Source organism: Chaetodon trifascialis, chromosome 4 (assembly GCF_039877785.1).
Source record: "Chaetodon trifascialis isolate fChaTrf1 chromosome 4, fChaTrf1.hap1, whole genome shotgun sequence".
In the NCBI taxonomy this organism is placed as follows: Eukaryota; Metazoa; Chordata; class Actinopteri; order Chaetodontiformes; family Chaetodontidae; genus Chaetodon; species Chaetodon trifascialis.
Genome location: NC_092059.1, coordinates 6,237,999 through 6,256,736, shown reverse-complemented (window position 1 = coordinate 6,256,736; position 18,738 = coordinate 6,237,999). Strand labels below are relative to the sequence as shown.

The 18,738-nt window shown below is 47.9% G+C and overlaps 1 protein-coding gene across 5 annotated transcripts in view; it reads left to right on the top strand.

Moving 5' to 3' along the window:
• Positions 1–18,738, top strand: part of dab1a (DAB adaptor protein 1a) — a 196,064-nt gene that overhangs the window by 135,035 nt on the left and 42,291 nt on the right. For all 5 annotated transcript variants that reach the window (XM_070961672.1, XM_070961674.1, XM_070961676.1 and 2 more), the window contains one exon: positions 10,315–10,609. In XM_070961672.1, the coding sequence (XP_070817773.1) occupies positions 10,540–10,609 (70 nt within the window). In that variant the 5' untranslated portion in view covers positions 10,315–10,539. The remainder of the gene's footprint in view (positions 1–10,314; positions 10,610–18,738) is intronic.

The following is an 18,738-nucleotide window of genomic DNA, read 5'->3' as shown; positions in this document are numbered from 1 at the left end:
GCATTGCTTGAAAAATATCTTGTGAATGACCGATTTCTCTGACAGATGTTCCAGGTTTTCTATCTCCACAAACCAAAGGGATCCTTGAGCTGTTACAGTTGTCGTTTGTCTTGCTCAGTCACTTTTTTGTTGCAGCGGTTGAACATGAGGCGGCACGGTGGTGTAGCAGGTAGTGCGCGTGCCTCACAGCAAGAAGGTCACCGGTTCGATCCCCGGGTCGGGCTTCCCGTGCATGCATGGGTTCTCTCCGGGCACTCCGGCTTCCTCCCACAGAGGAATTAGGTTAATTGGTGACTCTAAATTGTCCTTAGGTGTGAGCGTGAATGTATGTCTGTGTATGTTGCCCTGCGTTCGGCTGGCGACCGGCTCAGGGTGTACCTCTCGTCTGTTGACAGCTGGGATAGGCTCCAGCCCCCCCGCAACCCCGGAAAGGGATAGTCGGGTATAGACAATGGATGGATGGTTGAACATGACGTTTTCTAAAAAATGTCCCACTCCCCTCCAACATTAAAAGAGCCCAATCCAGCACAGGCGGTATGTTGCGTTGTTGCTAGAGTCCCTTGGAAAAATGCTTAAAATATGACTGCTTCTCCTTGGTGTTTGTGTTTAAATGTAATCTTGTGTATCTCACGGACACAGAGGCATCCCTAAAATATGAAAGACAATCAGCAAAGTGCAGACTTGTGTCGTTTTCCTGAGAAGTCAAACAAGGAGCATCCGCTGGCGTTTAATATTAATCCACACTGATGCAATGAGCTTCTGTGTGTGTTTGGCAGTGGGCAGTGGTGTGTGCACTGTGTGTGTGTGTGTGCGTGCGCGCCCCTGTGTGTGTGTATGAGAGAGGAGGAGGGCTGGGAGAATCAGATTGCCTATTCCAGTCACACAGATAGTCTTTCACTCCTCAGCCTGTGACAGCACATTTCCTTCCCTCTTCATGCTGGTTGCCTCTTCTCTACCAGCTCCCTCTCCCCCCCCTTCCTCCTTCTCCTCCTCCTCCTCCTCTCTCTCTAAAATGCAAATTAAAATTAGCTTTATTGGCATGACAGGGATTTGTATATAAAATAACCTACAGTAGAGTAATAACAGCGAAATTCTTGTTGTTCTTTGTCTCTTTTAATCCCGGCTGCCTAATTCACTTTTCCCACAACGATCTTCCTCTCTGGCTCCCTTGCCTCCTCTTCCGCTATCCCTGTCCTCCTTTTTTGTTTTCCACACACCTCTCCCCAGCTCCCCCCGGCCCTCTCTGTGCCGGTGTATGCATTGGTATCATTAGCAGCTCCGCTATGATGGATGGCACTGAGAGGCTGGGCCCTGACGGGGTGGGACTCTGCTTTAGCACACCATCATTACCCGCACCACATACACATAGATACACACACACACACACACGAGCACAAGCACAGACGTATCACACTGATGCAGTGGTTGTGTGTACCTGCGTAACTGCACCAAAGTGTATCTACAACTAATGCATGTCTGGAACAAATGACGTCATTGAGATGGCTGCTTACAGATGGAAAAATGGCTATTGAATTTAAGCATTCCCCCTCTCTCTCTCTCAAACACACACACACACACACACACTGAGGAATGCACACAGCCTTTTCTGAGTTTTGAGAGGTTCGTATTGACTCGGAGCCCCACAGGGAAGTGAATGCCAATAGCCCCTCTACTCTCTGTGAGAGTTCAGACAGACCAGCAGTCCAATAGACCACAGGGTGCTAAAAGGGTCTATTTCCAGAGCTGGCACAAAGTTTCACCTCCAGGAACTTTCACAGACTCCACATGCAGCGTGAGATTTTTGCACATTGCCATGGTTGGTGTGTGTGTACATGTGTGTGTGTGTGAGAACGTGTGTGTTTGGCTGGAAATGTTTGCGCAAAGTTCAAAGAGTTTGAAATTCTCAAATGGAAATTATGCAAATCGTGTCCTGAGTCTGACAATCCCATGGTGATTCACTCTGAGTCTGCTGATGACATCAGAGGGAGCAGTCTTTATCTGGGCTCCGTGTGTGTGTGTGGATGCGTGTGCGTGGATGTCTACTCCTCACGTTGTGGGGACATAAACCAATTTCCACGGTCACATTGTGAGCGCTCGCCTTCCTTATGGCGGACAAAACACATGATGATGTCCCCATGATGTAAATCATTACGTTTAAAGAGTGGTGTTAAGGTTTGGTCTCCAAGAAATGAATGTAAGTCTATGTAATGTCCCCAAAAGTGATGGAAACACAGCTCTGTGTGTGTGTGTCTCCATATCTGATTGGACAGCCAAGTAGTACAGCAAGCAAAATCTAAAGTCTACTATGAGAAATTGTGACATATGCAGCTTATTGTGCCACACACTGGTGTTTATTCTGTGTGTGTGTGTGTGTGTGCGTGTGTGTGGTAGTGTAGGGCCTGATCATGTTGTCAGAGTCCATAAGAAACAACAGGGCCTTATTAAACACGGACACTCGGTAAAGATTGATTTTGTTTGGCTGTCTGTGTTTTAAGTGGCAGGCCAGGCGGCTGTGACAGTGTGCGTGGGCGATTAGACGCACGGTCAGGAGGCAGGAACTGTGACTGACTGATGGCCGCCGGTGGCAGGAGGCTGCACAGGGAGGCCTGGGGAGAAGATGTACTTGTATTCCCTGTGGGATCTCTCCCAAGGGTCGAAGAGGGTAGGCTGAACCTAGAAATCCCCTCTGTGCTCTGACCGGGCTCTGGAGAATCCCCCCCCCCCCCGCAGTACGGACGGACTGACGACAGAGTTCGATAAATCTCACCCATTGGCTTCTCCAGATGTGTCTCGGCACAAGTCGCCGGCAGCGAGCTGCTCAGACGGGGCTCGCCAGCGGCTTGCAAGCGAAGAAGTTCAGGGCTGTTACTGTTGAAGGTTTAGCCTGAAGCATCCTTCGCTTCTCTTAGTTCACTGCCGGCTCCGTTCCTCTGCCATCCTGTCCTCTTCTATATCTTGTCTTCCCTTCCTTACTTTAAAGCATGTGCAGAGGCTGAGCGGAAATGCGCTGTTTTCCTCTCAGAAGAACTTCACGAGCTGCTCCAAACGAGCCCCACACACTTACAGGGACGTAAATATGTGTGTGTGAGCTGATAGTAGATGCACCAGTCCACTGTTTTCTCTCCTGATACCTCAGCTTTTTCTCATTTTACTTAAGGTAACATGAGGCTAGACTCCCTTCCTGTGACTCATAGGATATTTAGTGACACTGACAAACAGGATTAATATGGATCACCACTTCAAAGGTCGGTATGTGCACCACAGCTGCCCCGCTGAATGAAAAGGACATCAGCGGGGAAGGCTACATCGCTCGCTCCCGATTGGTTCGGTAGGAACAAGCTAACAGCAACAACTGAGAATGAATTTATGCATGAAGTGAAACAAAATGTCAGTTTAGTCCAGTGTCGTTCCCTTGTGTGCTTAGTTTTTCTTTGGATGCCCCAGTTCCCTCTAACAGTCCGAAGACATGCAGGCTAGACTGAGAAAACCCCACATTGCCTGCACATGTGAGTGGGTGACCGGCGACCTGTCCGAGGTGCACCCCAACTTTCACCCCGCGCGAGCCGACATGGACTCCAGCCCCCTGTGATGCTGCAAGGATAAGCGGGTCTGGGTGATGGATGGATTAAGATTTGGATGTTTACACCTCTCTTGTCTGTATGTTCTTTTTGTGTGTCTGTTGAAAGGAACGCAGACACACTGTGTCGCCACCGCAGTCCTTTCCTGTGTCTTCATTTCCCTCTCATCCATCTATCTGTCTCTGTGTCTGCCTTTAGAGGCGCACTTTGAAAAGCCTCCGCTACGTCTGTGTGTGCGCGTTTGTGTCCGGGTGTGTGCGCACGTGTATGTTTGTGCAACAGCGTCGCACGACACCATGATTAAGTGTTTTGAATAATTGATGATTGCATCCCTCATTAAGTCTCAGTCTTGTGCTCCGCCAGGCTCCAGCTCTATTTTTATGCACCAGAATCCTCCTCTCATCTCTCCCACTCGACACATGTAGCGAATCCATCACTCACTTTGGGCTCTGCTGATGGGGGTCCAGAGGGGCTGGGGGAGGGGGTCTAAATCATGTGGAGTGGACACTTTTAACAGGCCAGCAGCACAATGGACGGTGACCCGGAGGTGATGGGTTTTCTAGAGCAAAGAGCGACCCCTGGCACTGGAGCTGCTGGGGACACGCCGGTCGCAACAGGACACATTGTAAAATAAGTCGTTGTGAAGGTGTGAGCGTGAAGAGGGTCGCTTTCTCCACTACAACTGCAAAACCTCAAGTCCTTGTCTTTATTCCCTGTACTCAATGTATTCATGCATAAAACTAGTTAAGCAAAGACACCATGAAAGTGAATAAAAATAGCATTTAAGTGTATCTGAAGGGTCATGGAAGGAACCATAAATCACTCGTTCTTGGAGAGGAAGGAGCTCCAGCACTTCCACATGTTCCTGAACGTTGGGAATGAGGAACATGAGGTCTGGATGTGTGAAGACCACCTGAACTAAGAGATGAATACAAGGAAAGGCTGCAGCTTGTCAATAAATGCACAAGTTTCCAAATCATCAGTTGCATCCTAAGTGCAACGCCGGACTACAGCAAAGTGTGTCAAAGCCCCTCTGTCAGATCTGTTCTCCAAACAAACTGGTGGCAGCATTTCATCCCACCTCTAATGTAAGAAACAAGAAGCCCCTCCTAAAGGTCTTCGGTCCGGCAGCCAGCATTACATTTTTCATCGTGCTGTTCAAATGATTTTGTTTTGCCAGCTAGCAGGATGACAGAGAGAGGTGGAGTCAGAGTGCAGCTTTCTTAATAAAGGCATATCCACAGTCTGCATGCAAAGCTGCAGCTTCCACCTCACACACATTGTTGAGCAGGACCAATTTACATTTTAGCACATTAACAAGGCAGAGGAGACACACACACAAACACACACAGGGGAGGTGCAGGGAGAATGAGATTCGTTTTCATCTATTTCCCCTTAAAACATGAGAAAGGAGGAATTCCCCACAGAGAGCGCAGCGCTTTGATATCTACAGCCCCGTGTCTGTAAATAGGTTAGGTGAAGATGATGCGAGGCGTGTGTGCGTGCATGGTTTTGTGTTAATTTGTGCTCCGCATGTGCACGTGAGGCTGTCATCTTGTGGGGTATCCTATTTCTGGCGGGAGATTGTGGGTGAGGAAGTGTGTGTATGTGTGTGTGTTTACCTTTTCCTGTAGAGGCCTCTGCTGCTGAGCGTTCCTTCCAGTCATTGGGGCAGGCAGGGAGCCATGTGGAGCACCTAGAGCAGCTCTCTGCTTCCATGTTTCCCTCCTGCAGTGTGCTGTTGTGCTGGCTGGTGGCCTGGCTGACTGCCCGCTGAACTAGCTGCACTGCTGTTCTTGTAGGCCTCCAGGTCTGCTGCGATAGCTGGAGCTTTATCCACCCGACAGCTGCTGGAACAATTTCGAGGCGTTGTTTGTGCGAGGTGCAGATGTAACCGCTAAAATCCAAATTTATATTTTTCCCACTTCAACCTCAAGAGGAATTGTCTGAAATCCGTGTGGGGTCGGGAGGGGGGCTCTTCAGATCAGTGTCAGAAAGGCTTTTTTGAACACAGGCCCGGTATGTCACGCTTCAGCTGCACGCGGCGTGGCGAGCTGTGTTCGTATGCATTTCGACAGCGGCCTCTCAGCAGGTGGTAACAGCACTGAGCCACGATGAGCCAAACAGCAGCAGTCTCCACCCTCAGCCAGGTCTGTCTTTGTTCTTGGTCTTATTCTCATGTTACAGCAGCCACGGTGCTTCTTTAATCATTCTCCAGCAGCCAATAAAAAGTGATGAAAATGCTGATTGCAATTTCTGGAATCCAAGATAACACGTTCAGATCAGACGCCAAGCCAACAGTCCAGAAACTTTTACTGTCCCGTGAAACAAAGAAAATTCTCACCTTTCAAAAGCTGGAACTACTTGAACATTTCTGCTAGAAAAATTAAGATTAATAGATCACAAAAAGGTTTGGGATTAACTGGTCGATTAAACGGTGAAAACGTGGTGACGCCATGTCAGATCCTGTGCCAGATGTTAGCACTACATGACTAGTTGTACGTGATGAAATGATGATGGTTAAGATCAACTAAGAATACTTTAACAGACAAGTTGGCGAGTAAGTGCCAATATGTCCTCATCTAACACTTTCCTGTCACTGCTTCTTCTTTTACCACTAAAATATGGAAATTGTTAAATAAAAACCAGCAGACTCAAAGTTTAGTTTTTCTCTGTTGCCCTTTTTCTGAGACAAGAACGGGTTTGGGATTTGTTCAAAATGCTTTAAATGTTCAGTCGCATCATATTGTCCTCAAGACAAAATGTTAGTTGAGCTGATTGTTGTGTTTAAGCCTTTAAATTTTTGTTTGGCCATTTGTTTAAGAATGACGGGCAGAGCCGGAGCAGCAGCTTTGAGTGACAGAATTATTTCATTTGATTTGATTTTCGTAATCAAATACCTCATTTAAATCTGGCTGTGATGTGAAAATAACCCATGCCAATTATTTAAATAAAGCTTTCTTCAAAGGGTGAAGCATTATTTTGCATGTTGTGAGCTTTTAATGATTCATCTCCCATTAATCAGTAACATGCTGTGGTCGGATTACGGAGAAAGAACTTAAGATTTTCCTCCTTGTTGGCACTGGACAGTCTGCACTGTCACTTCCTTGAAGAGTCACCGTCTATCAATCATATTTTGCTAATCCCCTGCAATAAAAGTGAGATTAAGATAAACGACACTGCGCTTCTTTTATAGTTGGCGGAGCGTGGGACGAAGTGAAGTGATATGCATCGGTTATCTAGGTGTGACACCGTACTTTAACCTGCCGCTCACATTCTCAGGTCTTATTCACGCTCAGTCCAGCAGCTCGCTCGCCCATCAGTGCATCTTCTCCTCCGTAACCTCCATTCACTGGTCTTTCGTCCAACGCTCAGTTCATTCTTCGCCGCCGTCGTCTCTGGCCGGAGGTTGTGTATTTTACCCGCTGCAGATCGTAAAGTGGTAGGTCTCAGTGTTTCATAGTTTTTATCAGATAGCATTGTCTTTGATTGACTTCTAGTTCTTTGGATTGACTGCACTCTATCAGTTGACATTTCCAGGTGTGTTAAACCAACACACTCGCAGCGCCTAAAACTCGCAGTTTGCTTGTGTCTGATGGTCAATGCGGTTAAAAGAAAGATTCCACTTTCACACATCTCAATCATCACACGGTGCAACCTTTGGTACCCGCTCGTGGTTATTCATCAACAAGTTCAGCTAACAGCAGAAATGCATCGCTGATAAGGCCTCTGCAGTATAGTGTCAGGATCCAAAGGTGGAGCTGGGAAGGGGGGCAGAAGTCGGACGGAGCGCAGGTAGTGAGAAAGGTGGCGTAGGTGGTCTCTGTGATTATTCATTATGGAGATGGCAGGAGAGCTGAATGAGTGGAGCCGCTAATCTAACTCTGAGCCTGATGGACAGAACACAATTACCCTGAGAGTGGGAGGTGGGAGAGAGAGAGAGGGGAGGGCAGAGAGCCAGCAACCCCTCCCTCCAACACCTCCACCACCACCACCCTTCTCTTTCTTCCTTTTTTCTTTCCTGTCGCCTGGCAGACTTTACTGTAGCTGCAGATGATTTCTGGGCATTAAGCTCCTGTTGGCAGCATCCTGTTTATGGAGTCACGCACACACACACACACACACACACACACACACACACACACACACACACACACACACACACACACACACACACAGGCAGATCCTCACATCACCCACTCGCGCCTGTTGGCAGCGTCCCATTTACGGACGTCCAATTTACTGCTTGTCCCCCTGTCCTCCGGCCTGTGTCTCCTCTGGTGTGGCTTCAGATTGCTGTCTAAATCCAGACACGCTAAGCTACGCTCACATCCCGCGCCGCTGCTACTTTTAGCTCGCGTGCCGATTCCAGGTCAAACCGCCACTACAGTGTTCACGATGGCTTGTGACAGCGCTGCTCTTTCCTTCATGTTGTCTGCATGTGTGTGTGTGTGTGTGTGTGTGTGTGTGTGTGTGTGCGCACCAGGGATTTGTACAGCTGAAGCTAGACATGCACTGCTTTTTTGGGGGGGAGAAATTAGCTTGTTCTCCCCTCCAGGGACTGTAGCTTAGATGTAGAACTCTTCCACGACTCTCCAGAGAAACAGCCATATGTCTGGAGCCTTGGAGAAGTCTGGAGAGCGGCGCTGCAGCAGATTTTTCATTTCTCAGCCTCAGAGTCTCGTTTCTTGCTCATTTTCACCCACGGACTCTTGGCTGTTTTTTGCTCGCGATGGTTGGATGAGTTGGACTTCTTCAACTAAGTGAGTAGCGCTCTCACAGGGGCAATTTAGCAGACAGAACATGAACTCAAAACTCATCTCACTATTCTTTTTCTTGATATATGTCGGATTACACGCTCAACGTGCAGCCACAGAAACGCGCCTTTGCGTCTTGCTTTTCGCAGCTGAGGAAGAAGGAGCTGTTATTTTCGGGGGGTTAAAGGCAGCGAGGGGGTTTCTAGGCTGCTTCTTTTCTGGTCCAAGTCGAGGATTAACAGGCTGCCTTTCTTAAACACGAGCTCCAGATGCTGCCTGAAAGCCTTCACAGCGAGAAGGAGACGAACAAATTCAGAGAACAAAAAGGAAGCAGAGGAGAGGGACAGAGGGGGACATGTTCAGGGTTAGAGCCGAAGCCGCTCAAACTCCATCCTTTCTCTTCTGATTTTCCTTCCTTGGGCTTTTTCCCTCTCCCCTTTTACCCCTTGCTCATTATCTTCCTCACCCACTCCATGTTCCCTCACCCCTCACTTTCTTTCCACTCTGTTCGTTTCTCTTCCCTCTAACCCCTCTCTTCATGCTCACTCTCTCTCCATCCATTTGGTGGAACAGTGCTGCTGATAATGCCTGTAATTGGAGTGACTCACACTTTTCTAGTGTGTTTGGACCAGATAAAGAATATTGTCAGCATTTTGCCGACATGGCCTCTGCTGGCAGAATTAAATGGACTCTGTTCTGTTCTGTCTGCAGCAAATTAAAAGCCTCTCAATTCATCTGTTCTCGCCCGAGGCTCACAGGGGCCTCCTATTCACACAGAAGCACCGTGGGGGGGGGTGGGGGGGGGGACGAGAATAAGAGAGATTTCCCTCTTCTCCAAGAAGCACCAGTCTTTTGGTTTTGTTCGAGTTTCCACTCAGCCACTGTTGGAGACGGACAGGGAACAAGAGGTCAAGACTGATAGTCTAAGGAGAGGAAGGCAGTCAGATTCATTATTCAGCTTGTCAACTCGCAGCTGTCTTCGTACTTCAGCGTCTCTGCGTAATAAAGGAGTTCGTCTGCGTTTGTGCGTGCATGTAAATGTGTGTTTTCTCGTGTGTGCGGGTTAGAGTGCTGATCTGAGTGTTTCTGGCTGCTAGGTGGTAGCAGCACTTGCTGCCAGTCAACACTTCAGAATAAAGTAGCAGCAGATGGGCAAAGAAGGGACAGAGCGCCGGGGGCCAGAGGGGCCCATCAGGCACTGGACAGGGCCCAGGCAGAGCCACCAGTGTGGTTTCAGCACTAAAGGAAGATGACATTCAAACAACCTGGCTTGTTAGTTTTGGTCATCTTTGCTATGAAACGAACATTCAGCCGTCAAGTTAATCACCGAACAAGGCAACGAGCAGATGATCAGAGGTTTTAAAGCTCCAGGTTGGCCAAAATTAGTTATTAATATGGTGAAATTGTTCCCTTTGTAACCGACCATCACAGTTTACAACCAGGCTGGTTCGGCTTTGATCTGTAGCGCTTACTGTTACACACAGTTGAACGACGTTACAGCTGCCTCCAGTTGGGTTTTACCTCCAAATGAAGTGGTTTAGATAATCTAACTGAACTGTTTGCGTTGTCAGATTGTGTTTCTTTAGTGAGCTCCCAGGTCTCAGCATCAGCGCAGTGACATCATAGCTGTTAGAAAAGATGGCTAAAACTAAGGCAATAAGACCAGGACTGTAATCATCCAGAATTTGGTGTAAATGAACATAATTACTGCTTTTCAACTTGTTTAGATGATTGAAAAGGGAATTGGTTTGAAAAGGTGGGATTGTTCTTCAAGCTGTGCCCGTACAGACATTATTGACAGGAAGCAGGAAGGGCAGACGGGTCTGTCTAGTCCGTGACCACGGGCAGCGTCTGCTCAAAGCCCCCGATCAGACACAAGCTCGTTCTCACGCCTGCTGCGAACTCGTGCTCGGCCTCTCCTGCCGCGAGTAAACACAGCCCAACTGAAGCAAACCTCTTCTTCCTCTCTGTCTCCACAGCTCTCCGTGGGTGTGTGTGGGATGTTGTGTCAGGGCTAAAGCCCGTCCCTCTCCCATGAGCCTGTGTGCCCACGCACACACCTGGCGCCTCCACGCACACACCCGGCGCCTCCACGCACACACCCGGCGCCCACGCACGCAAAGCGGGCACTGACGCTGTGAACTGGACCCTCGGAGCCCAGCGGAGCCAAGCGGAGCGGAGTCTAGCCCAGTTGGAGCCTGAGGATGTCAACAGAGACAGAGCTACAGCCAGCGGTCAGGCCCAGCAGCGTCAGACGGGACTCCAAGAGGAAAGGTGAGCGCACGGTCACACCTGTCGTACACATTAGGACCAAACCCTTGCCCGTGATTGGTGCTTTGCTCTGCCAGCTGTTGGACAAAGGATCCTGTTCTGTTCACCAGTGGTTTAGGTTTTCCCACAATTATCTCTAACAAGGTTCATGTGCAACAAGTTTCCCATCAACGTGCTTTGAAAATTGCTTTGTCAAGTTTCCTTCCTTCCTCTCAACTTATCAAAGCGCACAGCCCCCTCTGCCATGTTGTACTTTGTCTTGACAAAAGGAGCAAAAAACTAATCACTTTCTAAGGCTGTACCCTCAATACAGGGAACAAACAATTGTTAGACACTCTGGCATACACAAACACACCTTTGTCAGCAACTTTTTTTTTCCTCTCTTTATTAACTGTGTCTTGATTCGCCGCCGCTGATGGATTTGGGTCAGGCAAACAGAATGCAGGGCTGCTATTGTTCATAGCTAATTAACAGGTGCGGGCGCATCAGGGCGCAGGAGCTTGATACCAAACAGGTGCGGGGATGTTGTGGTTGGTGAGAAGCAAACAGATCCAGGTGTGAAAAGCTCCAGAGGCTGGTAGCTAGCAGGTGTATGAGAGCAGGCCTGGGTGGTCCCAGAGCAGAGGTGATGCCAGGGGCCAGGCTGGCAGCCATCACCCAGCTGCTCGGTGCCACCTGCCCGACTGCGAGAGCGACGCCTAGCATTCTCTGAATAAGCATCTGATTGATGTAGCAAAAACTGTGGGCACCTTTGGGAATGACACTTAATGGATGCACACAAACCACACAGAAACACACACACACACACACTCGTGCGCACTCACTCGCTATCACCTGCAGCAGATGCCTCATTGCACACGGTGCGCTGCAGCCCCTGCAAACAAGCGTCGGTTCCCCCATACGCAGTGTGTGAGGGAAGGCTGAATGCCTCTCATGTCCTATTTAGAAACAGTATTGTTCTGCTGCAATGGAGATCATGTTCATCATTCAGACTGCTCTCCATATGTGGGGAGATGCAGACGTGCGCGCGCGCACACACACACACACACACACACACACACACACACACACACACACACACACACACACACACACACACACATGCATACACACTCACACAAGGACTGGGATTGAAGCCCAGAAGAGCATATGAGAGGAAAGATGAATGGTTTGCCTTCAGCATTCAGACTTGAGGGTTTTTAAGCTTCTCCTCTGCCTTCTTCCCCCATCCCTCTCTCTCTCACACACACACACACACACACACACACACACACACACACACACACACACACACACACACACCTGACACCTTGTCTTGTCTCTGCATCTCTTTTTCTAAATGTTATGTAGAATGTGAACTGGGCTCACGCAGAGTGCTTATCTCTTTTCTGATCTGGGTCATCCGTCCCAACAGACAGACAGACACACACACACACATGCGCACACACACACACATGCGCACACACACACACATGCACACACACACACACACTCAACAGGGTGATGAAAGTCAAATGCAATCATATACCACACACAAGCAACGAGCGTACTCTGGGAATAGGAAACTTTGATAATGTTCCTGTTGGCGTGCTTCGTGTGTTTGACCCCTGTACAAACAGCACATACACATCTCCCCCCTGTCCAGCCACCCCCCCCCCCCCGTCCAGCCCCCGCCTGTCTGCCTCTTCAGAGTAGCTGGATTTGAATAAAAATAGCTCCACTGATCATCATTAGGGTGTAAATGGCGGCGTTGCCGTTGCGAGGATCCCTGCAGGGATAGTCCTTCACACTCGTAATATCCTTCCTCTCCCTCCTCATCCTCCTCCTCCTCCTCCGCACGCTGCTCTGACTCCTAAATGACCTTGCCCCGAATGAGTGAGACACAGAGGAGAGACTGATCAGGAAGTGAGAGGGAGAATGAGAGAGACTAATGAGTCAATGTGAAGGAGAGCTGTTTAATCTCAGGCCTTTGTTTCACACTTCTGTGGTGAAGAATGTAATGAAAAAGACTATGAGACTGCTGCGTGTCACACATTAATCACAGGCGGTGTGTGCCTGCGTCGGCGCGTCGGTGTGTATCTGTGGGTCCACGAGTGCGCCTGTAGGTTTCTTTTGTGCACGCAATTACGTTTTCATCGGTGAGCGCAGGGGTCGTTCTTCTAAGAGGACTTTTTTCTCCCTCTACGAGAAGCTTTTTATTGAATTACCATGACAAGACGGCGATAACCTCTGACCTTTAGCATTTACGTGACCTGAGGTGAATAACTGCGGCTTTCTGCTGCCAGCTGACAGTGAATTAGTCTGATTGGTCAGGCTGGATTCTTGAAGTATAATAGCCTTTATTAATCCTCAGTGAATCCACAAAGATTACATCTGTCCACCTCTCTAACCCTCTCTGATTTTCCCTCTCCGCCCCGCCTCTCTCCTCCCACACCTCTTCTACTTGTGTCCTTGCAAATCATAATAATTCCGATATTAATGCAGATGCTAATTTAGATGAGATTAGATTGAGGCTTGCTAGCCTTTACAGCCCACTCACGCGCCGCGCAGTTCGGCCGAGGAGTGGCGTCTTCCTCCGAGTCTTTAATGGACTGAAGAGGTCAAACTTGGAGGAAAATATCGTGCAAGAAAGAAGGAAAGATTTGAGACAGCTCATGAAAAATGCACTTTGAGCAGGAGGTATGCACTCAGTGGCCACTTTATTGGGAACCCTCAGGCGGAGAACCACCTGTTGTCACAAGACGCCATGTGCTGCTGTTTGTTTCCCTTCCTGTCTGTCGCAGCCTTGAAGAAAAGGGATGCGACACCAGTGAGACGCCCAGAGTGGATGTTTGTTAATCAGGAAAACTGTTCGTTTTTGAAAAGGAAACACATTTTGATATTCTTCATTATCAATAAAACATAGAGTTGACAGTCTGCCAGCGCCAACACTTTTATGTCAAATCAGAGCGGCAAGCCAATTTGACGTTTGTGAAGAGCCCGACAGCTGCAGCACTTAAGCTTTTTTTTTTTTTTTAAACTTTAACATCTCAGCGCCCACCTTGTAATGAAGCACGATGAACCATGGACGCCTTACTCTGGGGAATCTTTGAATCGCATTTCACACTTTCACCATGCAAGCAAATCATCCCGGCGTGACAACGTAGTGTGTCAACAACGCTGCATTTTGTCAAATGTAGTGTAATTAATATAATTACAGGTTACACTTAAGATGTTACAGCGTGCTCAATGAACGCCTGCTCTGCTTGTGCCTCAGCCTGCAGAGGATCTGTGGGTGAAACTGGGTGCAAAGATCGGCCTGTTAAGCTGGCTGAGAGACGGTGGAGAAAAAACAAACTGTCTGCAGTGTTTGTTCAAGTTAGATTGAGCAGAAGTTCAGTTTCTCGTGGCTCCATTCTGACAAAGCTAAACAAAAATCCCGCTGAATGAACCGTGTTGATTTTGGCTTGTTTCTGTGAAGCTGGCATCGTATTGTTCCTACAGTACGTGCAGACGTTATCAGGGTTGTGGACGAATATTCGAGGCCAGCCGAATGTTGCTAAGCTCGTCGCACCCCGAGCAGCCACTTTGGCAGGTAAGCAGCAATCGAGTGGATGTTATTCACTGCTAAAAACCCGACTCGCAAACAGCAACACTGACGTTTGTGTTTTCGGGATTCATCGCCTACTCTGACCAACTTCGGTATTGAATTCATAACATCATTAAATGTTCGAATAAAACGCTCACTGATGCGTGTCTGTCTTTCATGATGTGACACAGAGTGTGATTACAAGTCATAATAACTTCCGCTGCTGTCAACACACGCAGTCGACTGTCATCACAACGCTGAAAAATCACGACTTTCCCACAATGGGATTGGGCTGAGGATGCGTGGGAGGGTGCGTTCACAGTGTAGCTGGCAGCCAGCAGCATGAAAAGAGTGGTTAAGGGTTATAGCTGTGCAGCTGTTAGCCTTTGTGTGTGTGTGCGTGTGTGTGTGGATGCATGTGGGTGCGTGTTTGCTCGTCTCTGGTGTGCGATTAGCAAACACATTATCTTCTTCGTGTGGATATTATGCACACATCCAGTCTATCTGGCACAATCACCGCAGCCATTTACTCTGATATCTCTCCCTGGGGAATCTTAGAGCACAAACAGCAGTATTTTGAGTGTGTGTGCGTGTGGTGCCTGTGTTTGTGTGTGCCTTCTATGAGAGGTAATCAGATCTGTTCCTTCCAATCAGACAGAGATTGAATTGAATTGGCCGTCCGTGTTTGTGGTTGTCAGTGGAGGCCAGTAGTGGATTTGGGGAGATAGAGGACAGAAACACTCAGTGGCAGATCGAGGCAGACGCTTTCCAAACACGCCTTTTCCATCACTAAAACTATATTTAGAGATAACTGCCTCCTCTCGGCCTCCTCCTGCTATCTGCCGCCCTTCTCTCCCATCAGTTTATTTCTGGAAAATTAGCCGCCTATCCATCCTGCTGTCTCCTCCTCTCACCAGTTTCCTCTCATCTGTTTATCCATCCACCTTCTAGAATAACCCGGGAGGGCAGGTGAGGGCGGCGAGGTGCGATCGCCGCTCTTCCCCGGCTGGCGCCTCATTCCGCAAAGCCGCATCTTCTCTCTGTGCAGCAGCTCCAATGACACACTCCTCTGCCCCTGTTCTTGAGTGTTAAAAAAGCTTTCAAATGTGACCACAGAGAAAGAGCGTCGGAAACGCCCGACTCGGAGAGAAATATATAACGCTGAAAGCCTTTTATCTGAGCCTTGGACTGTGTGTGTGTGTGTGTGTGTTGGGGGGGTTAGTGTGTGTACTCTGATCCTCTCAGTATGTCGAGCTCAGTCCTCTCCTCCACACTAGTCAGCGTGGCTTTTGCCCACCGCATCACTAACTGTGGTCTCCATAGCAACAGTTTGCTCCCCGCTTATAATTCGCACAAAAGGGAAGCGTCCCGGTGTCACAGGCGGGCTCTGACAGAGGCCGCCGCGCTCACCCCGCTGCGCCGGCTGAAGGACTGCGCGCTGAGGGGACGTTTCTCATTTGTTAGATGCTGACAGGCTGCCGTTTTCTGCTTCCGTTTGTTTTTCCGCCAAGCAGAGCTGATCTAAGACACATCAGCGCTGTGCGTTAGAGGGGAAGCTGTAAAATATTATTTCAGAACTCCATTTTGTTCTAGTTATTGAAGGTGATTTATAAACCCGATTCAAAAAATGTTGGGAAGCTTTAAATGTAAGTAAAAACAAATGCAATCATTTGTGAACAAACTGTGATTACCGACGGTTTGAGCCCACGTAGTAGTAGAAGAAGAAGAAATCAGAGGGACTTTTTATTTGTCACACACTGCTACACATGCTAACACACGCCATGCTTTGGTGAAATTTGTCCTCTTGGTCCGTCCTTCCTCCGTGGCAGACCAGGAGCGGTGGGCTGCCATCCAACCGGCGCCCGGGGAACCTTTGTCGTCACCATTGGTCAGGTGGTGATCGTCTTGCATGTTTTTAGTGGGGTTTTTTATGGAGGATAGCCCGGGTGAACACGGGGAGAACATGCAAACTCTACACAGAAAGGCCCCTTTCCTGGAGCACAGGCACTGAAGGCATGGTGGAGGACACGCCCCCAATGCCCACAGCGCCCAGGCAGGAATCGAACCTGGGACCTTCTAACTGTGAGGCGACAGTGGTTCCAGCGTGCAACTTCCTTTATCCAATCATGTGTCCACAAAGTGGTGAACCTCCCTCCATCCTCGCTTTTCATACTCAATCACGATACTCTCACCTGTTACCAATGGACCTGTTTACCTGTGGAATGATCCAAACAGGTGTTTTTGGAGCGTTCCACCTCTTTCCCAGTCTTTAGCTGCTTGTTTGAAATGTGTTGCTGCATCACATTCAGAATAAGCAGATATTTACAAAAATCAATGAAGCCAATGAGGTCAGGCATTAAATATGTTGTTTTTGTACTGTTTACAGTTGATTATATGTCAGAAGGATTAGCAAATGATCACTCTTTGTCTGTTTTATGTGTGTATTATACAGCGTCCCAACCTTTTTGAAATCAGGGTTGAAGTCATTTTAAAGTAAGACGTCTTGTGAAGGTGTTCTGCAGATTTGTTGTCAATGCTTTGGTCAATATGGAGAGGGAGAAAAAAGGTCTGTGGAGCAACAGAAACGCCCCTTTATTCTCCAGACGTCTCAGTGGGCCGGCACATGTACCTGTTTGATTGACAGTTTGTAAACAGGTAAACCACAGGAACTTTCCCAGGGGACCACGATCCTTTTGAGGAGCTCAGGAACTGAACCTGCCGTTATACCGGAGGAACCAGGAGCCAGTTTTACTTCAAGGGGTGAAAAAAGTCCCTCTTCCAGGGGTAGTGCTTTGAGAAACTTTGGAGGCTGAGTTTGCAGAGCCGACTGTCGCTGCAGCAGCTACAACTCGTGTGCCGCAAGTATTCTAGCATTGAACTAAAACTTCATTCACTGCTGAACTTTTACGTTGAAAGGGCTGAAATCTGCTGCTAATTGCAGCTAACAAGCTATGAACAGAGAGCATTTTGAAGGCATTGAAGAATGATCGCCACATAAATCAGCACATAAACTGACCAATCTCACTAAGTTTTTAAGATGTTCGACGTGCTGCAGATCACAAGCTAAATAGCCTGCAGAGTTTTGTTGTGCGCAGCTCTTTTCCTTCAGCTGATGTTTGTGTGCAGCAAGAGATACAGTGTGTGTCCGTGATCGTAGATAAGACAGTAATAACAGTAATAAGATAATGAGGGTTGCAGCTGCATGCTTTGACAGAGATGCAGCAGCGTTCTGACTCTGGATATCAACCAACATTTATCAATACCAGACTTTGATACCGATTCTGGAACATACATTATACATTATGGTACTCACTAACAGGAGGAAATTGGTCAAAGTTCTTTGAGCAGCTGGAGAAACAGATTTTATTCTGCTCACTTGAAATGAAGAAACTGATGGTCCTCCTGAGTTGTTGAATTATTCGCTCGTATACTTAAAAGATTTCCAAGTCCCAGACAAACAGGAGAAATTCTGGTCTCATATTACCTCATTATGAACCCTTTTTTTCCCATGTTTTTGGTCTAAGTGACTAATATGGACACCGGTTTTTGAAATTGGTCCAGTTGTGGCCAGCAGCCACATAACAGGCTGCAGTGTAATCCCTCCAGGCATTTACATACTGTCAATGTAAAAGTGTTTGTTTTTGCCACTGACAGGCTCAGATTGGTGTTCCAAGTGTCTGACAACATTATGGAAAGGATCTCTATAGAGGTAGACCTTTTTGTTAAGGAGTAAAATCCTTTTTGTTTAACCAGAGGCAGCTGCTGTATCCCTCGCCAAAGCCACCAGACTCCATTCACAAAAGGAGGAATTTAATCATGGTGAAACACACTACATTCAAGCAAAATGAAACTCGCCTAAACCTTCTCGTCTCTACAATCAACACCAACGGAAACGACATTTAGAGCCGGAATATTTTCACATCTAACTCAGGACTTTAAATATGTCGGACATAAATAGACGTGGGGACACCTGGAGGCCTTGTGGCTGAGATGTTTACCATATAATTACAGCAAACCCAGTCTGTTTCTGGTGAGAGACCTTTGTCTCACGGCGTACCCCTAATGCTTTTCCTGTATTTCCTGTCTGTTTCTACACAGTGACCATGTGATAAAAAGACAAAAAAACATAAAAAAGTATCACCGTATTTAATGGAATTTATAGTATTTCAATTTCTCTTTGCACTGACTTATTTCAAGAGACGACAGGTCACAGAGTTTGCAAAGCAGATCTCTGTGCTGCCAACAGAGAAGAATTCAATTAGAATTTAATTTCAGTGGATCTGAAGGCTGATGATGATACAGTGAGGAGACGGCAGAGAAACACAGAGACGCTCTGGCAGATGGCGGAGCTTCCTTTTCCTTTTCATGCTCTATGATGTTCTTCAGTCCTCCCTTGCTCCATCCCTCTCTTCCAGGACCCCGGCGGAGTGAATGAAGGGAAGGGGTTCATTATGCAAGATGAGACACAGAAAGACAGAGACGGGAAGGACAACAACTTCAAGTGGTTCCATATTTTGGCAGAGATGACAGACATGAGAGAGGGCTTTGTTCTGGCACACTCGCC